The sequence below is a fragment of the Strongylocentrotus purpuratus genome, unplaced genomic scaffold (assembly GCF_000002235.5).
Source record: "Strongylocentrotus purpuratus isolate Spur 01 unplaced genomic scaffold, Spur_5.0 spur5_contig_837, whole genome shotgun sequence".
NCBI classification, from domain to species: domain Eukaryota; kingdom Metazoa; phylum Echinodermata; class Echinoidea; order Camarodonta; family Strongylocentrotidae; genus Strongylocentrotus; species Strongylocentrotus purpuratus.
The window spans coordinates 1461502-1488823 of NW_022145543.1; the positions used below are offsets into that span (position 1 = coordinate 1461502).

The 27322-nt window shown below is 37.0% G+C and overlaps 2 protein-coding genes and 1 non-coding gene across 3 annotated transcripts; 2 read left to right on the top strand and 1 right to left on the bottom strand.

Moving 5' to 3' along the window:
* The first annotated feature begins 500 nt into the window (after positions 1–500).
* On the top strand, positions 501–3425 carry LOC105443686 (tripartite motif-containing protein 2). Its single transcript, XM_011677169.2, has 2 exons — positions 501–650; positions 1869–3425. Exon 2 carries the CDS (start codon positions 1897–1899, stop codon positions 2884–2886), a length of 990 nt encoding a protein of 329 aa, XP_011675471.1. The 5' UTR covers positions 501–650; positions 1869–1896; the 3' UTR covers positions 2887–3425.
* A 5498-nt stretch (positions 3426–8923) lies between these two features.
* On the top strand, positions 8924–11482 carry LOC105443687 (tripartite motif containing 13-like). Its single transcript, XM_011677170.2, has 2 exons — positions 8924–9037; positions 9666–11482. The coding sequence occupies exon 2, from the start codon at positions 9693–9695 to the stop codon at positions 10644–10646; it is 954 nt and encodes a 317-aa protein (XP_011675472.1). The 5' UTR covers positions 8924–9037; positions 9666–9692; the 3' UTR covers positions 10647–11482.
* An 8840-nt stretch (positions 11483–20322) lies between these two features.
* Positions 20323–25602, bottom strand: LOC100888586. The gene is made up of 3 exons (XR_004064275.1): positions 25448–25602; positions 22266–22494; positions 20323–21833 (listed from the first exon to the last, which is right to left on the bottom strand). It is a non-coding gene; the product is annotated as an uncharacterized LOC100888586 (transcript).
* Between the last annotated feature and the right edge of the window lie 1720 nt (positions 25603–27322).

Consider the following 27322-nt stretch of genomic DNA (forward strand, 5'->3'; position numbering starts at 1 on the left):
TTTATAAGATGTAATTTTTCGCACTGCGACCTCACAGATCTATAAAAATTTTCTCGCTCACTTCGCTCGCTCGTAAATGCATATTCAGACATCACACTCAACTGTAAAGTTTGATGCTTAAGCGATATTTTGTATGATGTATGAAGAGAAACAAATATTGAAATCATCCCTGATAATGTAATCACAATGTAGGGGTATATACCAATGTCTAAAAATTGTATATTTTCGCTTTGAGATTTCCCACTGTAGGTGCCCTTTTTTCCAGAAAGTGCCCTTTTTTGTTGGTGCCCCCCACTTTGAAAGTCGCTCGGCCGCCCCTGGCACACACACACACACACACACAATTGCGGAGTTGGTATTCCGCACAACAATGCCTCGTCCTGGGGAATTCCAACTCGAGCCTCGTTCTGGGGAATTCCAACTCGGGCGCAGTACCTGTGGGTGAACTATGAGTTACTGTTATTTATGAAAAATCAATAGACTGTGATGACGCGTTAGAAAAGCACAACACCATCTTTTTACAGGCTGCTATTAGAGCGGTAGCCTAATTTCGAATGCATGAAATAAGTCGGTACGTACGGTACGTTGCTCAGATTAAGCCCAACGAACATCTTTTGGTGAACAGCAGACCTATCACGAACTCATCTCCGGTAAGTGATATCATTTTCCTTGTCAAATGTAAAGCTTAGTATAGCAACTGATCATGTGAATACATAGTGAAGAAACTGTTTGGTAGCAGTTGAGAAAATTTGATTATGTACATTATAATTTATGTTTAAAGATAAAGTTCAGTTCTGCTAATGCGATTGCATTGTGAAAGAAACGGTGTGGAATCGATCAGGAAAACTTTATCATGTAACATATAAGTATTGGTGTGTACTGCAGATTCTGGAATAATCAAAATGATAAGAAATATGGCCCAGTCTATTAGATGTAATAAGAACTGTACACAGAAAGATGTATATGGAACTACATAAACATGTGGCATAAAAAGGGGGTCCTCATTATTGCCCAAGAGTAGGTTGAGTTCTGGGAAGAGGTGACAATTTGTGAGCGTTATCATTGTTATTATGCAAATGTGGAAGAACATCTGATAAAAAATGTTGCCTAAAAAGCATGGCTCTTCAAATGCCTTCATATTCTAAATATGGCATGTAACAACATAAAAATCGGGACATATTTTTAATATAACATGTTCGTGTAGTCCCATATACATCTTTCTGTGTACAGTGTTTGTAACTTTACCAAGACTGGACCAAGTTTCTTATTGTTTTGATGATTCCAGAACCTTGCAGTACACACCAATACTTATATGCTGGATGTTTTACCTTTTCTGATCGATTCCACATCGTTTTTTCACAATGCAATTGCATGACCAGAACTCAACTGCATAAGTGTGAAGTTTTGGAATGAGACTCAATTTTGCTTAAAACCAAATGCAACGCACATAAAAAATGGATTTAATCTTAATGTGGTATCAACGTTTGATATTCAGGCAGGAACTTTAGGTTGACAATAGTTATTAACTTTAAAATAAAAAAGAAAAAAGGATCGGTTCGAAACAGTTAGAGAAAAAATCAGAAAAGGTTATGGATATTTTTCGTAATCATACGGTGAAGTTTTAAGGGAGAAAATGTAATACATCTAGATATAGTGGGTACCATTACTATTGATATTTGTCTAAAAGTAGTGTTCAAATGCAAAGTGGAAACACACATATATGGATCACGTATTTTATACACTATTTTACGCAGTGTGAATTCACTGTCAATCCGAAATACACCATTATTCTCACTCGTGATATTTCGTAAACATGAATATGAACACAATAGAATTTCGATTCTCTTTCTCTATTATTTTTCATTCAGGACTTAAGTTACAAAAAGTGAGACAGACATGGAGAGGAAACGCAAGCTGACATTATATCCAGATATGGCTGAACATCTCATGTGCACTATCTGCTCCGACACCTTCGATGATCCCCGCAATCTCGTTTGTGGGCATGTGTTCTGCAAGAAATGCCTGGATATTCTTGATGAAAGTCAGCTAGGGTCGCCATTGAAAACATCTATTTGTTGTCCCACTTGCAGTAGAAAGACCAAACTACGAGAGAGTCGAGTGAATGGATTTAGTCGAAACCTACCGATCAGAAAGCTCTTACATCAGGACTTGAGTGAAGAGCCAGGGCCTTCGGGTAAAAGACCCAAAAGAACTCCCACATGCAAAACGCATAACCAAGAGCGCAGAGACATTTATTGCAGCACCTGCCTGGTCTTCATATGCTTTAAGTGTTTCCAAGAAAAACACACCCATCATGTAACCAAGACAAGAAACGAATTTCTGGGAGAGCTCAGTCAAATGACTAAAGATGCCAAACAGCGATATCAGGTTCAATTAAAGACCTTGGAGAACAATCTTCTTGAAGCTGATCAGGGGGTATCTAAGTTGATTATTCATCATAACAATGCAAAGCAATCAATTGAAGACGAGTTTAAGGCTGAATTAGCACAACTCAACAAAAACATAACTTTCCGCTTGCAATCATTGACTAAATCAACAAAGAATTTGGAATCAGATGTTGCTCGGTTCAAAGAAAAGGGGAAACATTTTAAACAGAGTCTGGCGATTGCTGTTCCGAAGTTGGAAAGTAAGACTTTAGAGGAGCTAGATGGCGAAGACCTCAAGTCCTACGTTAAAACTGTCGACACGGTGTTGAACCTTCTCAAGACTGACATTGGTGTAGAACACTTAAAGCTCTGGAATAAACTTTTGGTACCATCTGCACCATCTAGACCACAGCATGGCTGTGTTCCATCAACCAGTGGTGGAACCGCAGGGCAGGCTCTCCAAAAGGTTTCTCCTAAGTCGATTAACAAGCCCCTTTAAACAAGGTATTTGTTGGGGTACCAATCGGCGGTGGCTATATAGTGACGCTACGTAACTGTTTGTAGACTAATGAATGAAAAGGGTTTACCCAGAGAATACTAGTTTATATAAATAATCAGAGAAGTGAAAGGTTACTACTACTACTAATGATGATCATGATGATGTAAAAGGGGAACACAGTTCAATTCTAGACAGAACAACGGTAATGTAATGACATTGATTACAATACGTGTATAAAATTCTAACACTGAAGAGTTGATTCATAGTGAATGCGTTATAATGACAGTGTTTCACTTGTAGTGCATAGATACATGAACATAAATTAGGAATGGTTTATGACATGTTAAGTTTCCACAGGACATTGTGTTGTGTCTCAGTCAACATGTACATCGTAAAATGAAAACAGTGGCAAATATATTTACTTTTTCGCTTTTAGACTGCACCTATACACCTCCGTTAAAATAGAAAAAAGGGGAAAACTTTCAAGTACAGGCCATTATCTTCAATGTATAATTTTTTTATTTTTTTTTATAAATTTATTTTTGTTTTCGTAGTGATCATTTGAATAAACATTGAGTTGAGTTGAGTTGAGTTGAGTTGAGTTTATTGATTTCACATTTCACATGCAGAAATAATACAGATAACATTGTTTCATAATTTAAAAAAAAATGATTATATTATTTGACAAGGTAATCATACCCAGCTGTGTCTTTTTCTTGAGTGTAGGCTGTATTAGAGAATTAGACGGTGACACAGACAACAAAGGCCGCACCAGGATTTAAAAAGCGAAGGGATGCCAAGTATATGGTGTTACAATTAAATAAGTCTTTGGATTGGAATGCGCTTAATATGTTGGTATCCTCTCTAAATCTAAATTGATATAGCCTTATAATTATATAATATTGGCTGCCTTTGAGTGGTATATCAGATTGATTGTACGAGTCGAAGATGAGTGCAATATTCATGCTAGCTGAATGCAATATAACTGATACACCACGAAAGAAAGCCAATATTATTATTATCATACATTAAAACATCGTACTGTAACAGTGAAATTTAAAGGATTGGAAAGATCAATTTATCAATTCATGGCAATTTTTCAATCCAACAGTGTCTCGACTAGTCTTGAGCAAAGTTTTGCGAGTCAAAATGAAAGATGATTCATGTTTTGAATATAAATGGGTGTTTAAACGCAACACTGGCAACGCATGTGATACTGGGGCCGTATTCACTACAGGACGCGGATAAACATAGTATTTTATTTAGAATTTTTACTTGGCTAAGGTGTATGTCTCAACTCGTGAATTCGGTGATTTTACCTCTACCATGTTTATTTGTACCATATATCTGTTCTATCCTATACCACAGAATTTCAAAAGTTGTTATCAAATGTGTTTTATAAAAATGTACTGCAGTTTAAGTCAAGGGAAATGGTTCATCATATTCTAGAATTGGTAGTTATGTCATTGACAAAGCTCTGTTTAAAAAGAACTAACCTTATGGTAAATATAACTGTAATTGACACCGTTCATTTATTTCTGCTTTGAGTAGTTGATAGTTTGAAGAAATATTTCTTAGAAATCAAGACATCAACATCATGACATTTATTCATGTTAGCATGATGCGGAGTGAACAAATAATCATAAAAATGAAGGTTTCCTTATAATTTCATATAAAAACGTGTACCTTGTTTTATTATCAAACTCTTTTAACTGGTTCACGAACTTGATTTATTGCTTGTAATGACGGTTTTTGCTTAATAATTACAATCAACAAATCAAGATCAGGATGTGACTTTTAATGTAATGACTAATTGGACCATTTCATGCGCATATTATACATTGACACAATATATTAATAAGATATATAGATGATTTCCTTTTTGGTCTATGAAATTGAAGAATCAATGTTTCAAATACCGCCAAAAGAGATAACATGTTTTGACAACTCGAATGTAGACAACACAAATTGTTAATATAGAAGTATAACTCTGTGCCAGTATAATAGTGGAAACTCGTTTTAAGAACCTCAGGGCCCCGTTTTATAAAGAGTTTATATTAATCGCAACTATAGGAGACTTATATTATATATATTATATGTAAACTTGCGATTAAATAAATAAAGAACGTAACCCTATCTGCAACTAAAGAAAAGGCCATATAGATGTAACGAATGTAATCAGAGCATATGTTTAATTCAATTCAACACAATATTTATTTTATTTTGACAATGATTTGAAGCCAGAGGCTAAATTGCCATCAATCATATTTTTTCAATATCATTTCACTTTGCAACATTATCAATTGCCTTTAAAAGGTTATAACAAATTACATGAAAGGGAATGTTGAGTAGGTGGAAAATAATCTGTGAGCGTTTTCATTGTTATCATGCAAGTGTGGAAGAACATCAGGAGAAAAAAATATTCCCTGAAAAGCATGGCTCTTCAAATGCCTTCATATTCTAGATATGATACGTAACAGCTTTAAAATGAGGACCTCATTTTTATGCCATATGTTTTTGTAGTCCCATATACATCATCCTGTGTACAGTGTTACTTTAACCAAGACATTACCAAATTTCTAATCATTTACACATCAATACTTATATGCTACCAGAACAACATTTTCTGATCGATTCCACAACGTTTCTTTCACAATGCAAACGCATGACCAGAACTTAACTTTTTCTTTAAGAATACAATGCTTAAGAAATATGTATATGTGTCGAATTAGACTGTATTTATGTACACGTTAATAATAATTAAACGTGTATGTAGAGCGACTGCACTTTACAGAACAGAATACAGAAGGAGTGGTAATTGTCCACTGGGCTCGTAATTGTGAGATTTTACAAAGTTCTAAATAAGTACATTTTGAAATTACTTCTGAACTCCTTATATGTTTCTATATTGTTAAGCTTTTCTGGCACGTAATTCTATTTTTTTTTAATTAAAAAAGGAAAGTGACTGCATATGAAATAGCCTACAGAATTCTGCTTTAATACTTGTTTAGTAAATCTTTAAGTTAGTGCTACAATTGACCAAATTATATTTATAAAAAAAGAGATGAAGGATTTTTTAAAATCATACTGTTCATAACGTGCACTTATTCAAGAAGATTTTGTTTCATAAACATCCACGAAAAGACGAAAAGAGATATTTCTATTGTTTTATCTCTTTTCTTTACAAAACAAAGAGACACACAACATAGTTTACCCCACCAACACATCATGATACTGGAAGTCAGTGGCGGGTCCAGCCGGCGGGAAGAGGGGGGGGGCCCAATCCGTGAGAAAATATTAGTTGCGACTCAACCAACGGTGAAAAAGCGGGGGGGGGGGGGGGGGAGGTGGGTTTAGGAGGCACTTTTTTGTCCAATTTTTCAGGAAATATTTTAACCCGACTCAGCAAGCCGGTAAATAAGCGGGGGGAGGGGGTGGGTACGACCACTTTTTTGGTTTTTTGGCCTTCTTCGTGAGAATTTTTTTTTTTTTTAATTAAAAAAAATCCGCGCCTGCAGAGGATCCAGCCGGCGACAAGGGGGGGGGGAGCCAAATCTTAATACAAAATTTAGCGTCGGCTCAGCCGGCCGGCGAATAAGCCGGGGGGGAAGCACCTTTCTTCTTTCCTTTTTTGATAGAGTTTTTGAGGACAAATTTAGCGCCGACTCAGCCGGTCGGTGAATCAATTATTTTTTTTTTTTTTGGGGGGGGGGGGGGCGCTTTTCTTTTGTGTTTTAAAAAAGGTTAACTTTACGTTATTATCCTATTTTTTTTTTAATCGTTTTAGGGGGCTAGGGGGGGGGCCGGGCCGGAAAATTCGCTACGTGGATCCGCCCCTGCTGGTATTGTCGTTTATTCCTTCCCCCATTTGTTTAAAATAGTTTGTGTGGCATTTGTTTATATATAGTTTTTTTAGGGGAGTTGCACTTAAAAGAAAAAATAAGATGTTCATCTCAAATGTTTTGGGGTGATACCCAGTGGTGGTCCTATGCACAGGCCACCATCATTATGCTACCATAATCAATTCTGTATTAGTGCCTTATTGGGAGTTACATTAGAGCTATAAAGCCAGGGATTAATATCTATTATATCGCAACTCCATGTATGTACTTAAGAGAGAGGAGATCGCAAACTTGCGATTGATTTAGATCCATCGCAACTCATTATAAGACGGGGCCCTGTTTATAACAAGGTTTCAGATCGGGATCGAGTTAGCTAGAACTCGACCCTCGGTTTATAAAAAAATTAAACTAAAGGCCCGGTCACACAGCCCTCCACGGGCGTATCGCGGCCGAATCACGGCCAAAAATTTCTGCCCGTGAAGCAGACGCTGTTGGACGCTTTGAGGTCGCGATAAAGACGCGATACAGCCGTACTTTACCCGTCGTTACACGCGGTAAGAAATTCACACGCGGTTGGCCGCGCGAAAAAGTTTTGGGCTGCCAAAAAATTTAGACCGCGGGTAATCGCGGGCGGTACACGTGGTACACACGCGGTAAAGACGCGGTACAGACGCGGAACGAACGTGCTAGGACGTGCTACGGCCGCGGTTAAGACGTGGTTACACGCGGTAGGACGCGAAATTTTAGCGGGTAATCGCGGGTGGAGCACGGTCATAGCACGTTTGTTCCGCGTCTGTACCGCGTTGTTATCACGTGCATTAGCGTGTGTACCGCGTATACAGCGCGCCCCAATACCGGCCTAATCACGTTCAATTGCGTCTTGTACACGTCCCAAATACGATTGTCCACGGCCTAATCGCGTCCGTACAACGTCTGATTTTAGGTATATAAAAAGCGCGATTTGCCGAGCATTCGTCAGTTGTGCTCCAGACGTCAAGGGGTGAACATGGATCCCCGTCACCGTAATGACCTCGTCTTGCTGCTCCAGCAGCATCAGAACCAAGTGGTACAGGTCCATCAGCTCCTCATTGACAGAAGAAGACGAAGGAGGAGGAGGAGGAGGAGGGTGGTCCGGAACATCTGGGTGCGCGACTGGATTGGCCCGGTTCGGCTGCTTTATTATACCCGTGGTAGGCCGCGTTACCGCCGCGCTTCACCCGCGATAAGGACGCGGAACAGTCGCCGGCGTCTGTTCCGCGGGCATACCACGGGTAAACCGCGGGTAAGCCAATTTTGCACATTTTCCACCACGGGCAACCGCGGGCAAACAAAAATCGCGAAATTTTACCCGCGATACAGACGCGAAAGGCTGTGTGACCGGGCCTTAAGGTCAATTTCAGGATCTGTTGCGTATCCTGTTTAAAAAAAATCATGCGGACAATGAAAAACATCATTGTATCATTCGTATCTCTGCGATGGTGTTATGAGAAAAAAATACTTACCTACGCACACGCTGACACAAACAATAGCATGTAGTATAACAATGCCTCGTCCTGGGGAATTCCAACTCGGGCCTCGTTGCGGGGAATTCCAACTTGGGCGTAGTACCTGGAGATGAATGCCCCCCCCCCCCCCCTCCTGCGTGTACATATTTTTCGATCATTGACGAATATTGTTCGGTTTAAACTTTAAACGACGGTATTCAAATTCCAAGTTATTGTTGTATTTGCTTCTATGTTTCATCGATTCAGGCTTACAATTGTATACGTTATTCTAAAAATTCATGTTGTCCAGTTTTGAGAATCAAGCATTTCATATATTCAAGCTAATTCCTTCGCATGTTAAACTTTCGTTCATTATCTGTATATGGAAGAATGATGTTTGTGCACATCAGTATGTACCCTGTGATCCTGTTGTTTTACTCCAGTTTTTGGCATTCCTAGAATCTCGGTAATCATGGTAAAATATCATCCTAAAATATTTATTTATTCCTCTCTCATGAAATTATAATGATAACCAATTTCATGACAATTTCCCAACTATGAATTTTGTTTAGAGGTATTTGCTTTCAGTTTAAGAACAGCATTTAGGTAAGCACAAGGCTATCCTTTATTTTTAGAGCCTGTCTATGCCCACGATTTACTGTGATGACGTGAACAGAAAAGCACAGCACAGTCTTTATACAGGCCGCTATTAGAGCGGCAGTTATAGCATAATTTCTAATGCATAAATATGTTCGGTACGTTTCTTAGATTAAGCCCGAAACACATCTTGTGGTGAACAGCAGACTTATCAGGAACTCATCTCTGGTAAATATAAAGTTTGGTAAAGTAACTGGTCACGTGAAAACATAGTAAAGACACTGTTTGGTAGCAGTTGAGAAAGGTTGATTAAATACATTAGAATATCGGTGTTTAAGCCTAGGACTAAAGTTTTGGTGTGATCAAAATGAGACTCAATTTTGCTTTAAATAACATGCACTTCCACAATAATGGATATGTGGGTTTCTTTACACATGTTGTATCAACGTTCCTAATTCAGGCAAGTGCTATAGTGAGACGATATAGTATACTACTTAAACTAGGAAAGGAAAAAAAATCGGTTCAAAATTGTTTGAGGAAAGTCACAAATGGAAACATGGAAATGGAAATATAAATTAATGCATCTAAACATATTATGTACCATTATCATTAATTTTGTACTAAAAATGGTGGGAAACTGCAGAGTGCACACATACTACACATCATGTCTTTTATAAATTGTTTTATGCATCATGTATTCACTGTCATCCCTAAAAGAATCCAAAATACAAAAATATTCTCACTCGTAATATTTCGTGAACAAAACTTTTCAGCCTACAGATTAATCTTCGGAATATGAACAGACCATAGGCTCAGATATAATTTAAATTTTCTTTCTTCGTTCTCTTTCATTCAGGATTTCAGTTATAAAAGTGAGACAGACATGGAGAGGAAACGCAAGCTATCATCACATCCAGATGTAAAGGAACATCTCATCTGCGCTATATGCACCGATATTTTCCATGATCCCCGCAATCTCGCATGTGGACATGTGTTCTGCAAAAAATGTCTGGATAAGCTTAATGAACGTCAGCTATGTTCGCCAGTGTACGGACCTATTATTGGTTGTCCCACTTGCAGACAAGAAACCATACTACCAAAGAGCGGAGTGAATGAACTTAGTAGAAACCTACCCATCTTGGGGCTTCTAGACCAGGACTTGCTTATAAAAAGAACTCCCACATGCACTGAGCACAACCAAGAGCGCAGAGATATTTATTGCAGTACCTGCCTGGTCTACATATGCTTTAAGTGTTTTCAAGGAAATCATTCCCACCATGTAATCAAGACAAGCAACGAATTTCTGGAAGAACTAAGTCAAAAGACAGACGATGCCAAACAGCGATATCAGGTTCAGTTGAAAACCTTGGAGAACAATCTTCTTGAAGCTGATCTCGAAATACAGAAGATGCGCTCTGCAAAGCAATCCATTGACGACGAGTATAAGGCTAAATTGGAACAATTGAACCAAAACAGAACTGTCCGCTTGCAATCATTGAATAAAACAGCAAAGAAATGGGAATCGGATGTTGCTCAGTTCAAAGAAAAGGGGAAACAGTTTAAAAATAATCTAGCGATTGCTGTTCCAAAGTTGGAATGTAAGACTTTAGACGATCTAGATGGCGAAGACCTCAAGTCCTACGTTAAAAATGTCGACAATGTGATGAATCTTCTCAAGACTGACATTGGTGTAGAACAACTACGGCTCTGGAATAAACTCTTAGTACCATCTGCAGCATCTAGACCTCAGCCCGGCTCTGTTCCATCATCAAGTGGCGGAACCACACACCAGGCTTTCCAAAAAGCTTCTCCAAAGTCAGTTAACCAGCCCCTCTAAACAAGGTATTTGTTGGGTGCATATAATTATAGGTGGCTATAATTATTGACGCTACGTAACTGTTTGCAGACAAGTGAAGAGAAATCGTTCCTCTAGAGAATGCTAGATTGTATTCATAATCAGCGACGTGTAAGGTTATTAAGAATGATGATCATGTTGATGTAAAAGGGGAACACAGTTCAAAATAAGACAGAACAACGGTGATCTTACAGCTTCCACTACACGTATAAAATTCTAACACTGAAGTGGTGCTTTACAGTGAATGCCTTTTGATGATAATGTTTAATTTATATTGCATTCATACATGACAAAACTACATGTACATAAATTGAGAATGGCTTATGTTATGTTACGTTTCCACACGACGTTTTGCTGTGTCTCAGTCAAGTACATGTACAATGTACAATAAAGAAAGTGACAAATTGATTTTCTTCTTCAATCTTAGACCGCACCTATACACAGCTTCAGTTTAATAAGAAAGAATAACAACTTTCAAAATACAAGCCACTCTGTTCTAGGTATCATACCGTTTTCTTTTTCATAATGATTATACTCAGTTGTGTGATTTTTTACTTGAGTGTGTGTAGGCTATATTAGAGTACTAGACGGTGACACAAATATATGGTAGATACTTTTGGGCGGGCTAAGGTTTTTTTTCTTTCGTTCGCAAAAGGCGAAAATAACGAGACTCGACGAAAAAGAGCCATTTCCGTGTGAAAAAAAGAATAATTCTGACTAGCCATAAAATGAGGTACACACTCCTGGAGTTGACAATCGAATGAATTTGGATTGGGATGCGAAAACCAAATACCGTTTTTTATGACAAAAAGACCCCCAACAACAAACAAACAAGCAATAAAATCTCTCCCATCATTTGTCCAAAAATCACTTTGTATCGCATTCTATCATGGGCTAACGCTAAAGGATGAGGAGTATGAAGAAAATTTAAAAAATCAAAAAAATCTGCACACATGGGACCCAAGTCGGACTTCAAGTTCCGTGCAGACTCTGTTTCATGAGAGTGTCGTACACTTGCAAAGTCTCTTTTCAAACGTAATATTTGAAGCCAATATTTTTAAATATATTATAACCATATATAACATATAAAACCTTTTTTGCTGATTGGTATATTCTTGAAATTGGTGGTGGGTCAGTGTCGCCAGATAATTTAACCTTGTTACCAAAAGAGAATTTCGGTAATTTTTTATTTTGGGTGATTTGGGAGTAAGAGGAAAATTGATTTTTTTTTTTTTTTACTAGCTGTCATCAGTGGGGAGTTCATATGGGTATTGGGCACACAATATCCACGATTAAGGTGAGGGGGAGGCATATTACAAGTGTGACCAATAGCCAAAAGCCAAATATATGAATTGAAATAAATACTCTATCACGAATATTACCTCTTATTGGCATTGATAATATATATCGAACAGTCTTTGAATTCGGTGGTTTTCGGTGAATTAGGTGATTTTACCTCTACTATGTATATTTGTACCAAAGTGGGTATTTGTAACAAAATTTGTAATGCAGAGCTAATATTTGTTTTATAAATCGGTCAATGGTAATGTTTAACTGTTTTCTAGAAATGGCAGTTATGTCAATAACAAAGATCTGGTGAATATGAACTAACCTTATTGTAAATATAATTTAAATGATACGAATCACTATTTTAGTTTTGAGTAGTTGATAGTTTGAAAAGATGTCATAGAAATCAAACATTAACATCATGATATTTCTTCATGTCAGCACAGTGTACAGTGAACAAATAATAATAAAAATGAAGACTTGCTTCTAATTCTATTTAACACGTAAACCTTTGTTTTATTATCTACTGTCAATACTCTTTTAACTGAATCCTGACAATGCTTTGCAGTCAAAGGCTGAATTGCGTATCATTCACAAATTCTCCAAAGCGTTTCACATTCAAATGTAACACTATCAGTTGCAACGTATGAAAAACGTATGAAAAATTACTTAAGACTACAGTGGCTAAGAAATATGTAGTCTCTTGTATCAACAGTTGTTTTATTGACACTATGTCTGGCTGAGACGGTTATATCCGTGAAGTGTGGGATACATAAAGAATCCTGTTTTAATACTTTGTTATCGTTTTTATCTAAACACTTCAAACATTATTTACAACATCTGTAAATGAACATTTTCATTATATCGTTTATAACGTGCACTCACACAAAAATGAAATGTTTCATAAAAATGATCATTTTTGTTGTTTAATTTAGTTTTCTGTGCAAAACAAAAACACACATAATATGATTTACAATAACAGCACATCATGGAACTTAGCTTTGTGTCTTTTTCTCAATTATTTGCTAGTTGATTGTTGTTGTTTTATGGTTTGTGCTATAATATAAATGAGAGTGCAAGCTTTTTATTGGTATTTGTTAAAGTCATTTTGTATGTGTTACTAAATCGCAAGGCTTCAAATTATTTACAGGAAAAATTTTGATTTTCACACACCATCTACAAATACAATACCCGGCAATCCAGCATATGCGAGTCTTTCATGTGCGTTTTAAGATAAAATATATGAATGTGCCTGTCAAACATTTTGAATCGTGAAGAGACGATAAACGCGACATCCCGCAAATCACGTTCGTATATACAGGGTGAGTGAGAAAAAATGTCCCACTTTTTTAAATTGTATTGTGTGAAGTATGAATATTTAATTATGGGTTTCATGATATGTCTTGATAGAGTTATCCTCCCAGTAGGTACCATTTTCATTAAATCCCTTCATGCATGAATGAACATCGGACAATCTTTACAAGACTGCCATATTTTACTTGCGCCAACTTACTGGGTGAGGAATAAAACAGTGCATTGAAGAAAGACAGTCAGACAGAGAGAGAGAGAGAGAGACACACACACACACACTTTCACACACACGCACACAGGCACACACTCACACACAAATACCGCAAACGTCGGTGAATAAAAACACAAACAATTTTTGTATTTGTTGAGTTATTTTATTGAGGTACAGCAATAAATCTGTTTCCCAAAAGTTCTCCATCCTCCATACTGAATCCTCCACATGACCGCCATTCCTCCTGATGCACAGTTGTGCACGGTGAAGCAATAGGGACTTTTAGATTGAGTGGACGAGAACACGACGAACGCCGACTGATCATGCGTGTCAACGTACTTAATCTTTTAGATTGCACTCGACGATATACATGCATGCATGAAGTAACACTATGAACATCACGTACAAAGAAAGAGGACAAAATATACAGTTCCTCGGCCTCAACAAAAGAACATCCTTTCACTGTTATTATGTAAAAATGTGTAGAACAGGTGAATATGCATGTGACACCTGTTCTACACATTTTTACATAATAGCATGCAGGGAAGGGATGTTCCTTTGTCTACCTGTTGAATTGTATATTTTATGCGCACACGGCATACTAGTACCTTGAGCATATATAAAGGCGCTATATAAATATCAATATGTATGTATATGTACTAGATTTAGGAAAATCAAGGTTGACGCATTCTCGATCGCCGACTGAGACGACGTAACGCATGCGCAGTGCCTTAAAATGACGTCACACGTTACAGTCAAAGCTGTTGACGTGCAAATCTAAAAGTCCCTATTCCTTGACAAGTACGACGGATCATGTACCCATCTTGGCGTACCACGTCTGTCGCGTCCACGATTCTCCTCCGAAGCTCCTTGATGTTCACAGGTGGGCTGCTGAATATCCTTGACTTCAAGTGCCCCCACAAGAAGAAGTCGAGAGAATTCATGTGCACTTCATGATGATGATGATGATGATGATTAAGATTAAGATGATGACAATGATGATGATATGATGGTGGTAGTGAATGGGAAAGATTGACAGGGAAATGCCAATTAAACATTCAGGGATCTTTATAAAAATCAAGGAGAAATTATGAGACAATTGTAACCGTGTGTTTGGTCGTGGTGTGTGCGTGTTTGTGTGTGCGCGTGTGTTTGTGTGCGAGAGTTTGTGTGTGTGTGGTGTGTGTCTGTACTGTGTCTGTGTCTGTTTGACTGTCTTTGGTCAATGCACTGTTTTATTTCTCACCCAGTAGGTTGGCGCAAGTGAAATATGGCAGTCTTGTAAAGATTGTCTGATATTCAGTCATGCGTGAAGGGATTCAAATGAAAATGGTACCTAAATGTACTGAAAGGATAATCCCATCAAGAAATATCATGAAACCCCTCATTAAATAGTCACACTTCAAACAATACAACTTTTAAAAAGTGGAACATTTTTTTCTGACTCACCCTGTAGTGGGGTTCAATAGTGGGGTTCGATATAAGTATGTGCATATCGTGGCAAGACACGATAAACGCACCCTATGCCAGATTAGGTTTTGCGGGAAGGGTCATAGAAGCAAAATTGAAGGAGGAATAATGGTAGTGAATAGACTAGCCTAAATCAACCACAAGGATAGAGGATATAGACCATTCTTCACCAAGGAGCAGCGAAGAATCGTTGAATATAACACGATCATCGTACAGATTTTTTTTTCTTTACAGATCAATCCAAGGGCCAGCCTCAGGCTCTTTTGCGTACGTATCCTATTAAAAAAATGATCTTATTCGACATTCGCTTATCTGCGGTTGTGTTATGTGAATAATACCAGGTCCATGGTAATACACAAATCACGCACAAACACAATAGCATGTGGTATAACTCTACAATGCCTCGTCCTGGGGAATTCCAACTCGGGCGTCGTTCTGGGGAATTCCAACTCGGGCGTAGTACATGGAGGTAAATGGTACACCCCCCCCCCCCCCCCCCCCTCTCCCCGGCCCGCTGATACATACTTTTCGATCATTGACAAATATTGTGCGGTTTAAACGAGGGTGGGCCTACTTAATAGCCAAGTTTTTTTAATATATTTATTTGTTTCATCGATTAGGCCTAAGACTATAGGTTATTTTAGAAATTCATAGTGTCGACTTTTGAGAATTAGGCATCTCGTAAGTATCAGTAAACTGGTTTGCATCTTATACTTCCGTTCATTATCTGTATCTGTATAGAAGAATGATGTTATAACACTCAGTGTACCATGTAATCCTGCAGTTTTACTCCATACAAAATGTTTGACATTTCTAAAATTAAGGTAATCATTGTAAGATATCACCCTAAAATATTTAGTCTTTCCTTTATCTTTTATTGTCTTTACTTTTATCATGAAATTATAATGATGATCAATTTCATGACAGCTTTCCGGCTATATGAAAAAGAAGAAGAAGAAAGAAGGAGGAATTCAGAGGTATCTACTTCCGCAGGATTTAAGAACAGCATTTAGTTAAGCCCGAGAGGGCGAGACTATCCTTTATTTTTAGAGCATGTCTATGCCCCTGATTTCAACTATGCGTTCCTGTTATTTATGAAAAATCAGTGCACTAGTTGTGACGACGTGGTTAGAAAAGCAAAGCATGGCCTTTATTCAGGCCGATATTACGGCGGGAGCATAATTTCTATTACATAAATATTTTGGTACGTTGCTTAGATTAAGCCCAAAGCACATCTTTCGGTGAACAGTAGACTTATCAGGATCTCATCGATGGTAAGTGATAGCATTTGCCTTGTTAAATATAGAGTTAAACACAGTAACTGGTCATGTCAATACATAGTGAAGAAATGGTTTCAATCGGTATCAGTTGAGAAAGGTTGATTATGTACATTAGACTTGATGCGTATAGTTTTAAAGTTTTGGAATGCATTGAAATGAAATTCAATTTTGCTGAAAATGACATGCACTGCACACAATAATGGATATGTGGGCCTATTAACACATGTGGGATGAACGTTTATAATTCAGGCAAGTGCTCTAATGTGACAATGGTTATTTCTTTTACAATAGAAAAGGAAAAAATAATCGGTTTCAAACAGTTTGAGGAATGTCTGCAATGGGAACGGCTATGGATATTTTTTAGCAAAATTCGGAGATGTTATAATGGAGAAAAAAAAATATTACATGTAGATATATTGTGTACAATTGTTTTTACTAAAATAGTGTAAAAATGCAAAGTCAGACATAATACGCATCCTGTTGTATGTATTTTGTTTCACACATCATTGTTTTCACCGTCATCCCTAAAAGAATACAAAATGCAAAAAAATGTTTCTCACTCGTAATATTTCGTAAACAAGACTAATCAGTCTACAGATTAATCTTGACAATATGAACAGACAATTATATAGGCTAAGACAGAATTTAAATTCTCTTTTTTTGTTCTCTTTCATTCAGGATTTAAGTTATAAGAGTAAGACGGACATGGAGAGGAAACGCAAGCTTACATTACATTCAAAACATCTCATTTGCGCTATCTGCAAAAATATCCTCCATGATCCCCGTAATATCGCATGTGGGCATGTGTTCTGCAAAAAATGTCTGGATACGCTCGATGAAAGTCAGCTGGGGACACCATTGAAAACATCTATTTGTTGTCCCACTTGCAAAAAGAGGACCATACTACCAGAGAGTGGAGTGAATGGATTTAGTCGAAACCTACCAATCGTGGGGCTCCTGAACCAGGATTTGAGTAAAGAGCCAGGGCCTTCTAGTAGAAAGCCCAAAGGCACTTCCACATGTACTGAACACAACCAAGAGCGTAGAGACATGTATTGCAGTACCTGCCTAATCTTCATATGCTTTAAGTGCTTCCGAGGAAATCATTCCGACCATATTGTAATCAAGACAAGAAACGAATTTCTGGAAGAGCTAAGTCAAAAGACCGAAGATGCCAAACGCCAATATCAGGTTCAGTTGAAAACCTTGGAGAACAATCTCCGTGAAGCTGATCAGGGAATACACAAGCTGCGTTCTGCACATAACAATGCAAAGCAATCAATTGAAGACGAGTATAAGACTAAATTGGCACAACTGAACCAAAACAGAACTGTCCACTTGCAATCATTGACTAAAACAACAAATAAATGGGAGTTGGATGTTGCTCAGTTCAAAGAAAAAGGTAAACAATTTAAAAGTAATCTGGCGATTGCTGTTCCAAAGTTGGAATGTAAGACTTTAGAGGATCTAGATGACGAAGACCTCAAGTCCTACGTTAAAAATGTCGACATTGTGATGGATCTTCTCCAGACTGACATTGGTGTAGAACATTTAAATCACTGGAGTAAACTCTTAGTACCATCTGCACCATCGAGATCTCAGCCAGGCTTTGTTCCATCAACCAGTGGCGGATCGGCAGGGCAGACTCCCCAAATAATTTTTCTCAAGTCAGTTACCAAGCCCCTCTAAACAAGGTATTTATGGGGGTGCCTAGATAGATGGCTATTTATTGACGCTCTGTAACTGTTTGCAGACGAGAGAATAAGACAGTATTTAGCATTTAGTATTTAGGACAACGGTGATGCAGTACATTTTACTACGTCTATAGAATTATAAAACTGAAGGGCTGATTCACAGTGAATGCTTTTCCGTGATAATGTTTAATTTGTATTGTACATACAAGACACAACTACATGTACATAAATAGAGAATGGCTTATGTTCTTTTTAGTTTCCACACGACGTTTTGCTGTACTTTACTTGACTGAGGTCAAGTACATGTACAATGTAAAATAAAGACATTAACGAATTGATTTTATTTTGCAATCTTAGACCGCACCTATACACAGCGTCGGTAATTATAAGAAAGAAGAAAACTTTCAAATACAGGTCATTCTGTTCAATGTATCATACCGCAATGTTAATATACATTTATACTGAGTTGTGTCTTTTTCTTGAGTGTAAGCTCAAGGGGTTTAGAGCCTGGTTACATGGTGGTGACACAGACAACAAAGCCCGCACCGAGATTTAAAAAGCAAAGGGAAATTGGAAGTTTGGGCGGGCAAAGGTTGTTTTTTCTCGATTGCAAATAAGGAAGATAACAAGACCCGAATAAAAAGAGCAATTCTCGAGTGAAAAATGAATAATTCTGACGAGCCAGGAAATGAGGGGGACAAGCCTGGATTTTACAATAAAATTTGATTGGGGTGCAAAAAAACAAAACCCGGCACTGAAATTTCGATATTTGTTTCATGACCGAAATAAAAGAGAGAAAAAGGAAGATCTCGCCCAGCATTTGTCCATAGATAAGGTGCTTATATACCCAGGTGTCACATCTTTCTTACTTCCCCCGTGCCACCACTGGTATTCAAGATTTTACTCAATTTTTATCAATCCCTTAAAAAGAAAAGAATTCGAGTACAGCTACAATATATCAAATCAACCTTAAAAGCACTTTATGTCGCATGCTATCATGGGCTAACGCTAAAGGATAAGGAGTATGAAGAAATAAAGAATAATATACATCTGCGCACATGGAAGCCAAGTCCGGCTGGGGTTACATGCTGACCCTATTTGATGAGAGTGTGTTAAACTTGCAAAGACTCATTTTAGAAGTAATATTGAAGCCAATGTTTTACTTAAATTATACCGAAATGAAAGTAATGACGTACAGAACATTTTTTCTGTGATTGGTATAAGTTCTTGTAATTGGTGATGGATCAGTGTTGCCAGATATTTCAACCTTGTCACCAAAACAAAAATGTTGGTAATTTTTTTAGTGATTTGGGAGTAAGAGGAAAACTCGGTTTTTGACATAGCTGTCATCAGTGGTGAGTTCATTCAGTATGGGCATGAGCACACAATATCCACAAGTAAAGTTGTGAGAGCGTGTTACATTTGTGACAAAAATTCAATAGCCAAAAATCTAAATTGAAATGAATTCCTTATTATAAACTTAACCCTTATTGGCATTGATATCGGGCATTCTTTGAATTTGGTGATTTGGGGGTGAATTTGGTGATTTTTTTTTATCTCTACCATGTATATTTGTACCATATTATTATCTGTACTATTTTTCCTATATTAATGTATTTCAAAAGTTGCAATGAAGAGCTAATATTGTGTTTTATAAAACTGTACTAGAGTTTATAGCCCCTCTAAAGTGTTGGGAGCCCCAAATTTGGCAAAAATTTGTTGGCAAAAATTAACTTAAATTTTACAATGATGTGCAAGGTTACTGACAGGTGGTTATCTCATCAAATCAGCTCTCAATTAACATAAGAACAAGAGGATCATGGGGGACCAACAGGCACCGATTAGGCATTGTTTGCTATATAGAGGGCGCAAGTACATGTAGCTATAAGTAGTGCAGTGGGGATTTAACAAACACTTCTGCAAGGATTTTTAAAACAAACTTGTTTAAAGACGAATATTGATGAAAAAATTGCATATTTGGGTTTACTCTAGTAAGCAGAAAACCTTAATGTCATATTCTTTGTATATCAATATTCGTCTTCAAACACATTTGCTTCTTGCAGAAGTTTATTTTTAAATGATATCCTCTTTCACATCATTATACAATAGTGAATTTTTGCCATCAAATTTGTGGAGCTCCAAACACTTTAGAGAGGCTTTAAGTCAAAGGAAATGTTTATTTGTAGTGTAGATATGGCAGTTATGACAATGACAAAGCTTTGGTAGATAGGAACATAACCTTATTGTAAATATAATTGAATAGTGACACGGTTCACTATTTCAGTTTTGAGTAGTTGATAGTTTGCAAAAAGATGTCATAAACATCAATGAACATTAACATCATGACATGTATTGATGTCAGCACAATGTGCAGTGAACAAATGACAATAAAAACGAAAGCTTGCTTCAAATTTGATTCAATACGTGTACCTTGTTTTATTATCTATTGTCAATATTCTTTTAACTGAATCCTGTCAATGCTTTGCAGCCAAAAGCTGAATTGCACACCATTCACAAATTCTCAATAGCGTTTCACATTGCAGTGTAACATTATCAATTGCATTAAAAAATGTATGACAAAATTACATTTACTTATATAGTACAATGGTTGAGAAATATCTAAATATGTTTTATTCAATTGAAAGCTTCAGTCTCTTGTATCAATGCATGTTTCATTGAGAGTATGTCTGGCTGAGACGGTTATATCTGTTTAGTGAGGGATCACCCGTTTAGTAGTGTACTTATAATAAATCCTGGTTTAATATTCTATTAGTTACCCTTAAATTAGTGATACCGTTACCTGAAATATTCTTATACAATTAGAGATGGAATTTGTAGACATGCTCAATCAGCAGTACATATATATAACAAAATACCAAATTACATGTATCTAAATCTAGTGAGTGTTTATCTAAGCACTTCAACCATTATTAACAACTTCTGTGAAGGAATATTTTATATCATACTGTCAATAACGTGCACTCCCTCAAAAAAGTCTTGTTTTATAATCATTCAGGAAAAGGGACATTTTTGTTGGTGAATTTTGATTTCTTAAAAAACTTGATTTACAATTACAGCACACCCTGGAACTAAGTTGGGTGTCTTTTTCCCCAATTATTAATATGCATATTTTATTTTTTCAGTTTGTGCTATCATAAAAATAATGGTGCTAGTTTCTTTTTAGTAAGTCATTTCATATGTGTTTCTACAAGACTTCAAACATATATCATAATCACTTCAGTATTTTGGCCCAATTTTGAGTTAGATTAGGGCTAAGACCAGTGATAAGAGATAGGTTCACCCTAAACTCAATTCCTGGCTAGTAACAGCATATTATCAAGTCAGTATATAGGCTCTAATAAAGAATATCTAAGTTTCTCATGGATTATTCAGTACCGGTATGATATTTTCTTAACATTTCCTCTCATGTTAACAGCATAACACAATCATCAACATATTCAATAAACCACATTTAATGTCATTTAAGATGAGGATTAGCTGAAATATGCAGTCACTTTAATGGCCTGTTACATAATTAGTACATTATATCTAGAAGTACAAGCATATAACTACTTATTAAATTTCCTCTATAGCTCATTTTTTTGACGTTTGTGATAGTTAATAATTCTACAGCAAGTTCTAACTCATACAGTCTCTCTACCAAATACTATTAATAAATCATTAAGATCAAGTTGTTAGAAAGATTTAAGGTTGTATATATTTGCATATAAATAACATTTCTATATTCACATAATGTTCAATTTAAAAAAACTTTCCAATAAGACCTTGCCATACCCATAAATACTAACAGTAATGAGATTTAGACTTCTAGGTATTGCAGATTGATGTTCTATCTACCAAGTGCTACCGTGTCCCATCTTAACTCACTCTAACGTCAGGACAGAGGTCTGTGAAACTGAACAAAATCAAAGAAAAGAGCAGATTTATTAACATGGATGATGTTAATGGATCAATTGTTCAAAATTTGAAATCTTGCTTAGATTCTTTCCAACAACTAGATTAGCTTCTTGAACAAAAATTTAACTTTAATTAAAAGAACCATCAAAACAAAACCAGGGCAAATCTATGTCTGACATTTTTTTTGTACTCCTTTAATCATTTTAAGACAACACAATACAACACAATATTGGCAAGTAACTGATAAATTATCTATGTACAAACAAAATTCAATAGAAATATTTGTTGAATGGTTTGGTGACAATCATTTCATTGACAGTCACATACCCTCAAAAGTCAAAACCCTCAAAAAATTACCAGAAGTCTCAGGAGACAGACATGTCAGTCTTGTGGGCTATAGCCTCTTTTGGAATTTAACAAATAATCTTACTTGCAAAAGTTCTTGCACAGAAAGCACTCTAGTCATCATCCTCAGGAACAAAGATATCATACTCCTCCAGGAAAGCAGCCCCTTCCTTGCTGATTGTCGCACCAAAATAAAGGAATGGGACTACCACAGCAACAACCTTGGGCAATCCAAACCGCATTGAAAATGGGGCAGACAGCAAACCGCCGTTATCATTTGTGGTTCTATGTCGTACCACAGTGCGCAGACAAACCTAACAAAATTTAGTAAATAAAATGAGAGAAAAGAGGGATTAAAAATGGTCTTCATTTCCATCAGGAAACACAGCAACAGAACCTTAAGCCGCATATGCCTCAGGGTGTAGATGATAACTATGGTATTAGGGATTTATAAGGGCAGCTTTCAAACTTGTTGGTGGATGTCCAAGAGTAAACTCAGTTCATCATAGAGGCTGTAGAGAGCCTACTACACATGCCCCCCAAAAAATTTCCAAGATCGGTTGAACTTTTTTAGACCCCTCCCCAGGACGTCAATAATACATGTACATTTGTATGTGCGCCCCCCCCAAAAAAAAAAAAAAAAAAAAACAAACGTCAAACTCTGACTACGGCCCTGCATGTCTGCAAATCACCCTCGTCTTATCCTCAAGGGCTAGGTGATAACATGATATTGATATTACCTAGCCTTCGTTGGAACCCATATACCTCCACATACTGGCTAAAGAGTGATGTAAAAAAAAACTAAATTGCATTGCAAACTACTTTTCATTTGTGTTAAAAGGGTTGCCCGCAAGGAGTTCTCTAAATTCAGCAAACTCTGTGCGTGCACCTTAGTACACTAAAATAATCACTATTATCGAAAGTGAATATCAAATTGGCAACGCAAAAACAGCAATTTTCATGTACATGTAAACCACATGTATTTGTATTTAGTATCCATCTCTGGATATGGGCTTCCAACAGAACAAACATCGTGAACTCTGGTGAGAGGTCAGCATTTTTTCAATGTTTATCGCATACTTAGCTTGTTATCATCAGGAACATGTGAAAGGTACCGGTAAGCAAAGTGCTATCACCCCAGTATCAATTTTCATGTTTTAGGTTAAATTCTTAACTCATTTCAAAGTGCTTTGTACGAGTAGAAAAAATAGCCCCAAGGTGGTTTGCGAGGTTTGTCGAGTGCGGGCATAGATGATTACGAACATATTTAAGGTATTGTTTACATCACTTTTCATGCACTCCAGCAAAGCATAGAGAGTCAATGCTAATGCGTATTGACCTCTAGCACTGCATACATGCTGTGAGGCAGGGACCTAGAAGTCAATACACAAATGCACACACCACACAATATTGCATAGACTGTACACAATCATGTCGATGCAGCTGTAAGTGAAGTTTGACACTAGACTTACAATTTGAATTTTTAAATTATTCTTTTTAACATCAGTAAGTTGAAAAAAATGTATTTTACTGCTATTTAGGTGTCATCAATTGTCACTAAAGTACCGATTTTTAGTGAAATCAGTAAAGTTTTGTACAGTGGTGTTTGAAATGTTGAGAATCAAAAGCACAGCTTTTACTAGACCGAAAGCTTCAGTCTCTATATCGTCGGTTGTTCCACTGAGACTACGTCTGGCTCCACTAAACCTCCGGATATAGAGACTGAACGATCGCCGATGCTGCCCTGATGCTAAGTTAAATCCTTTTTTTTGTAAGAATCGCATGCACTAACATAATAACAATTGGCATTTGGCATTTACAATTGGCATTTAGAATTAAACCACACATGATAAACATTAAGAAAATATGTACCTTGGACCTCTGCATATGAAATCTTCTTCAAAAAAGTGTTATTATCTCTTCCACTTGACTGTCTTCAGACGTCAGCCATCTTGAATCAAAGTAATGAATATTCATGACAAAGTTTTTTAGTCTCCACCCCATTGACCTCATTCATAGACGTGTTGTCTGCTTCACGTGTGCGCGCTATCCTCGACGTGACGCGCAGAGGAGCTAGCCGAGGCGAGGTCAACCATCCTCATTATCGTATTTGAATATTCATTAGCCACCATTTTGATTTCTGTCGGTCAGAATGCTTGATGTGGGTCATCGAGAAGCAGCCAAAAGCTCGGAAAGTCCTTTTATTTCTTTTATATTTCTATTTCGTGGGGAAGGGGGGTAAAAAGGGAACTTTTAGGGACCGACAATTGCCTAGAAAATTACTGCAATTGAAGATAAATGATGTATTTCTCCTCAAGTTTGTCATGTTTGTTGGAGGGGCCTATCGGCTAAAATCTAGCCGTGATATCTTCAACATACGATGGCATAGGAGATCGTTCAGTCTCTATATCCGGAGGTCTAGTGGAGCCAGATGTAGTCTCAGTGGAAAAACCGACGATATAGAGACTGAAGCTTTCGGTCTAAGCTTTTACTACACAGCCAGGATAGTAATGCTCCTACATGTATGTGTGTTTTCATGCAGGGGAATGGGTGCCAATTAATGCTTCATGATATCAATAACATATTTCATATTATCACCTCTTCGCCTAGCCCTACTAGTAAAAGGGGAAGTCCACCCTGATATTAAGTTTTTATACAATAGTATTATGATGGTGGTTATTTTACCTGACTGCTAAGAAAGCATATTTGCTTGTTTTAATAGTCTAGAAGCAGTAAAAAGGGAGGAAGAGGTCAGTGCAGTGAAAGTTTGAGCAAATATCAATTAAAAATAAGAAGGTTATGAGATTTTAAGTTGTCATCAGTAAAATCAAATAAGTAACACTGTAACGCATTAGCATTGACTCTCTATGCTTTGCTGGAGTGCTTTAGGCTTGGCTTTGTACAAATGACCTTGTCCGACTCAAACTTCAATTTTCAAAGTCAAACTCATTCAAATGTTCGAAATTTGAAAGAGATTTGTGGCACATTTACTCTCCAGAATATGAGGATTAAGATGAAATCAAGCACTAGAAGAATACAACAGAAAATTATTGTCAATTTTAAATGAAATGTGAGGTGCGAACTGCAAAGGGCCGAAGACATATAGGGCCTCCAAAAAATGTCTAATAAAATATGGAAACCCACCAGAAATAAATTTAACCAGCAAATAAATCAATACGTGGGATAATGTTGAGAGTGGGCGTGAATGAATGTTGATCATTTCATGAAACGAATCTATGATAGGTATTTTTTCTAATAAGAACTTACCCTGTTTTGATTGGCACGAAGTCTATTTGGTGCATTTCTCATGACAGAAACCAACCCTCTTCCAATAAATGACATTTCGAATTTTGAGCAGAAATGAACGACAAGTAAAACAGAAATAAACAATTTGCGGATGTGTGGCTTCACAGGGCCCGCAGAAAAAGCCAAAAATTTAAGATAAGTAGCAGCTCCTTAGCCAGTTGCTACTGTTTGATGTTGTTGTTATATAATTGCTCTTTTTGTTCTCGTTACTGTTTCTTGTTTTTCTGCAGTTGTTGGCTTGTTGCTGATATTTCAGTTACTGTTAAAAATAATAATCTTCTTCTTCTAGCTTTTTTTTTTTCTCTTTCTTCTTCTTCCTTCAAATTCTGTCAAATGTTCTCTCTACTCTTACAAACTCGTTTTCAATTTATATCACTCTCTCTCTCTCTCTCTCTCTCTCTCTCTCTCTCTCTCTCTCTCTTTCTCTCTCTCTCTCTCTCTAGAGTCGCGAATACTTTATGTAGTTATATTGATACTCTATTCTATTTACTTGTAAATACTTGCATGATGAAGTCTGGAATACACTGAATCATAATCATTTGTTGAAACAGATAATAGGCCATTTATTTCAAAGGACTTTATAGAAGGAGTATATATGCAAAGCTTTTTTTTAATTATTTTTCTCTTGATTAATTGGTACAACACTGGCAAGACTAATATGCAGACATAATAGGTCACTCCGTGTTGGCAATAATATGTATTCTATAGCCAGTAGTTGATCTATGATCCACATAAATTTGATAGATTAGAAGTTCGATTTAAACACCTTCTCATCTAATGTTTAAAGTCGTGGAAGAACAGGCGTATTTTGTTAATACGCCTGAAATGGGCTATCCGCCGTATATCTCATTTATGTATGTATTTGTATGTTGTGATGATTTTATACGGAAATAAAAACAAACAAACAAACAAAAAAGAGGGGCCTAGTTACATTAATAAGAAATGTATAACTCAAACATTTAATTACAGACTCGGCCTTGGTGATGTGCATTTTTCCATACCTCGCATAAAAACAAATTATGGAAAAATATGTCTCAGTGTCTCAGATATAGGGGATCCAAATTATGGAACGTACTAATCGGGTTTCAAAGTGGCGGATTGATGTCAGTGATGGATATCAATATAAATGTCGGACAACCCCAACATTTTCTCAACTATATTGGTCTTAAAAAAAATTAGAGTAAAAATCATCGGACATCACTGCATAGGCAGAGTCTTTTTCACTGGAGAGGAATGAGCCATAATCCTGACTCAAACATGGCCCTGGGAAGCGGGGGTGCTGGGGGTGCTGCAGCACCCCCGGAATTTTTTCAGGGGGGGCACAGCACCCCCTGCAAAAAAAATTGGTATGATATGTTTAATGTATATTATTATGTGCTTCGTTTACAAAACTGTCACACAGCCGACAGCTACAAATGAAGATTAGAAAGAAGACAATTATAACGTTATATATTTTTCTTTCACAAAATCCTATAAAATGTATCCCTCGAAGAGAATTTTTTTTAATTTGTTTTTTTTATATATGTTCAAAATTAATAATAGATAATTAAATAAATTTAAAAAATTGTGATAATTGGTGACCCAAAATGAAAATGACAGACCTTACCCCCCCCCCCCCAATACCGAACGACCAAATTTTCAAATTATGGGACACATAACAACAACAAAATATGTCCTCTTACCCCCCCCCCCCCCCCCCCCCCCCCGCTTATCCAGCGGCTAGCTGAGTCGTAGCAAAAAAAATTGGACCAAACAAAAACAAGAAAAAAAGTCTTCTTACCCCCGCCCCCCCCCCCCCCGCTTATTCAACGGCTGGCTGAGTCGTTGCGAAAATTT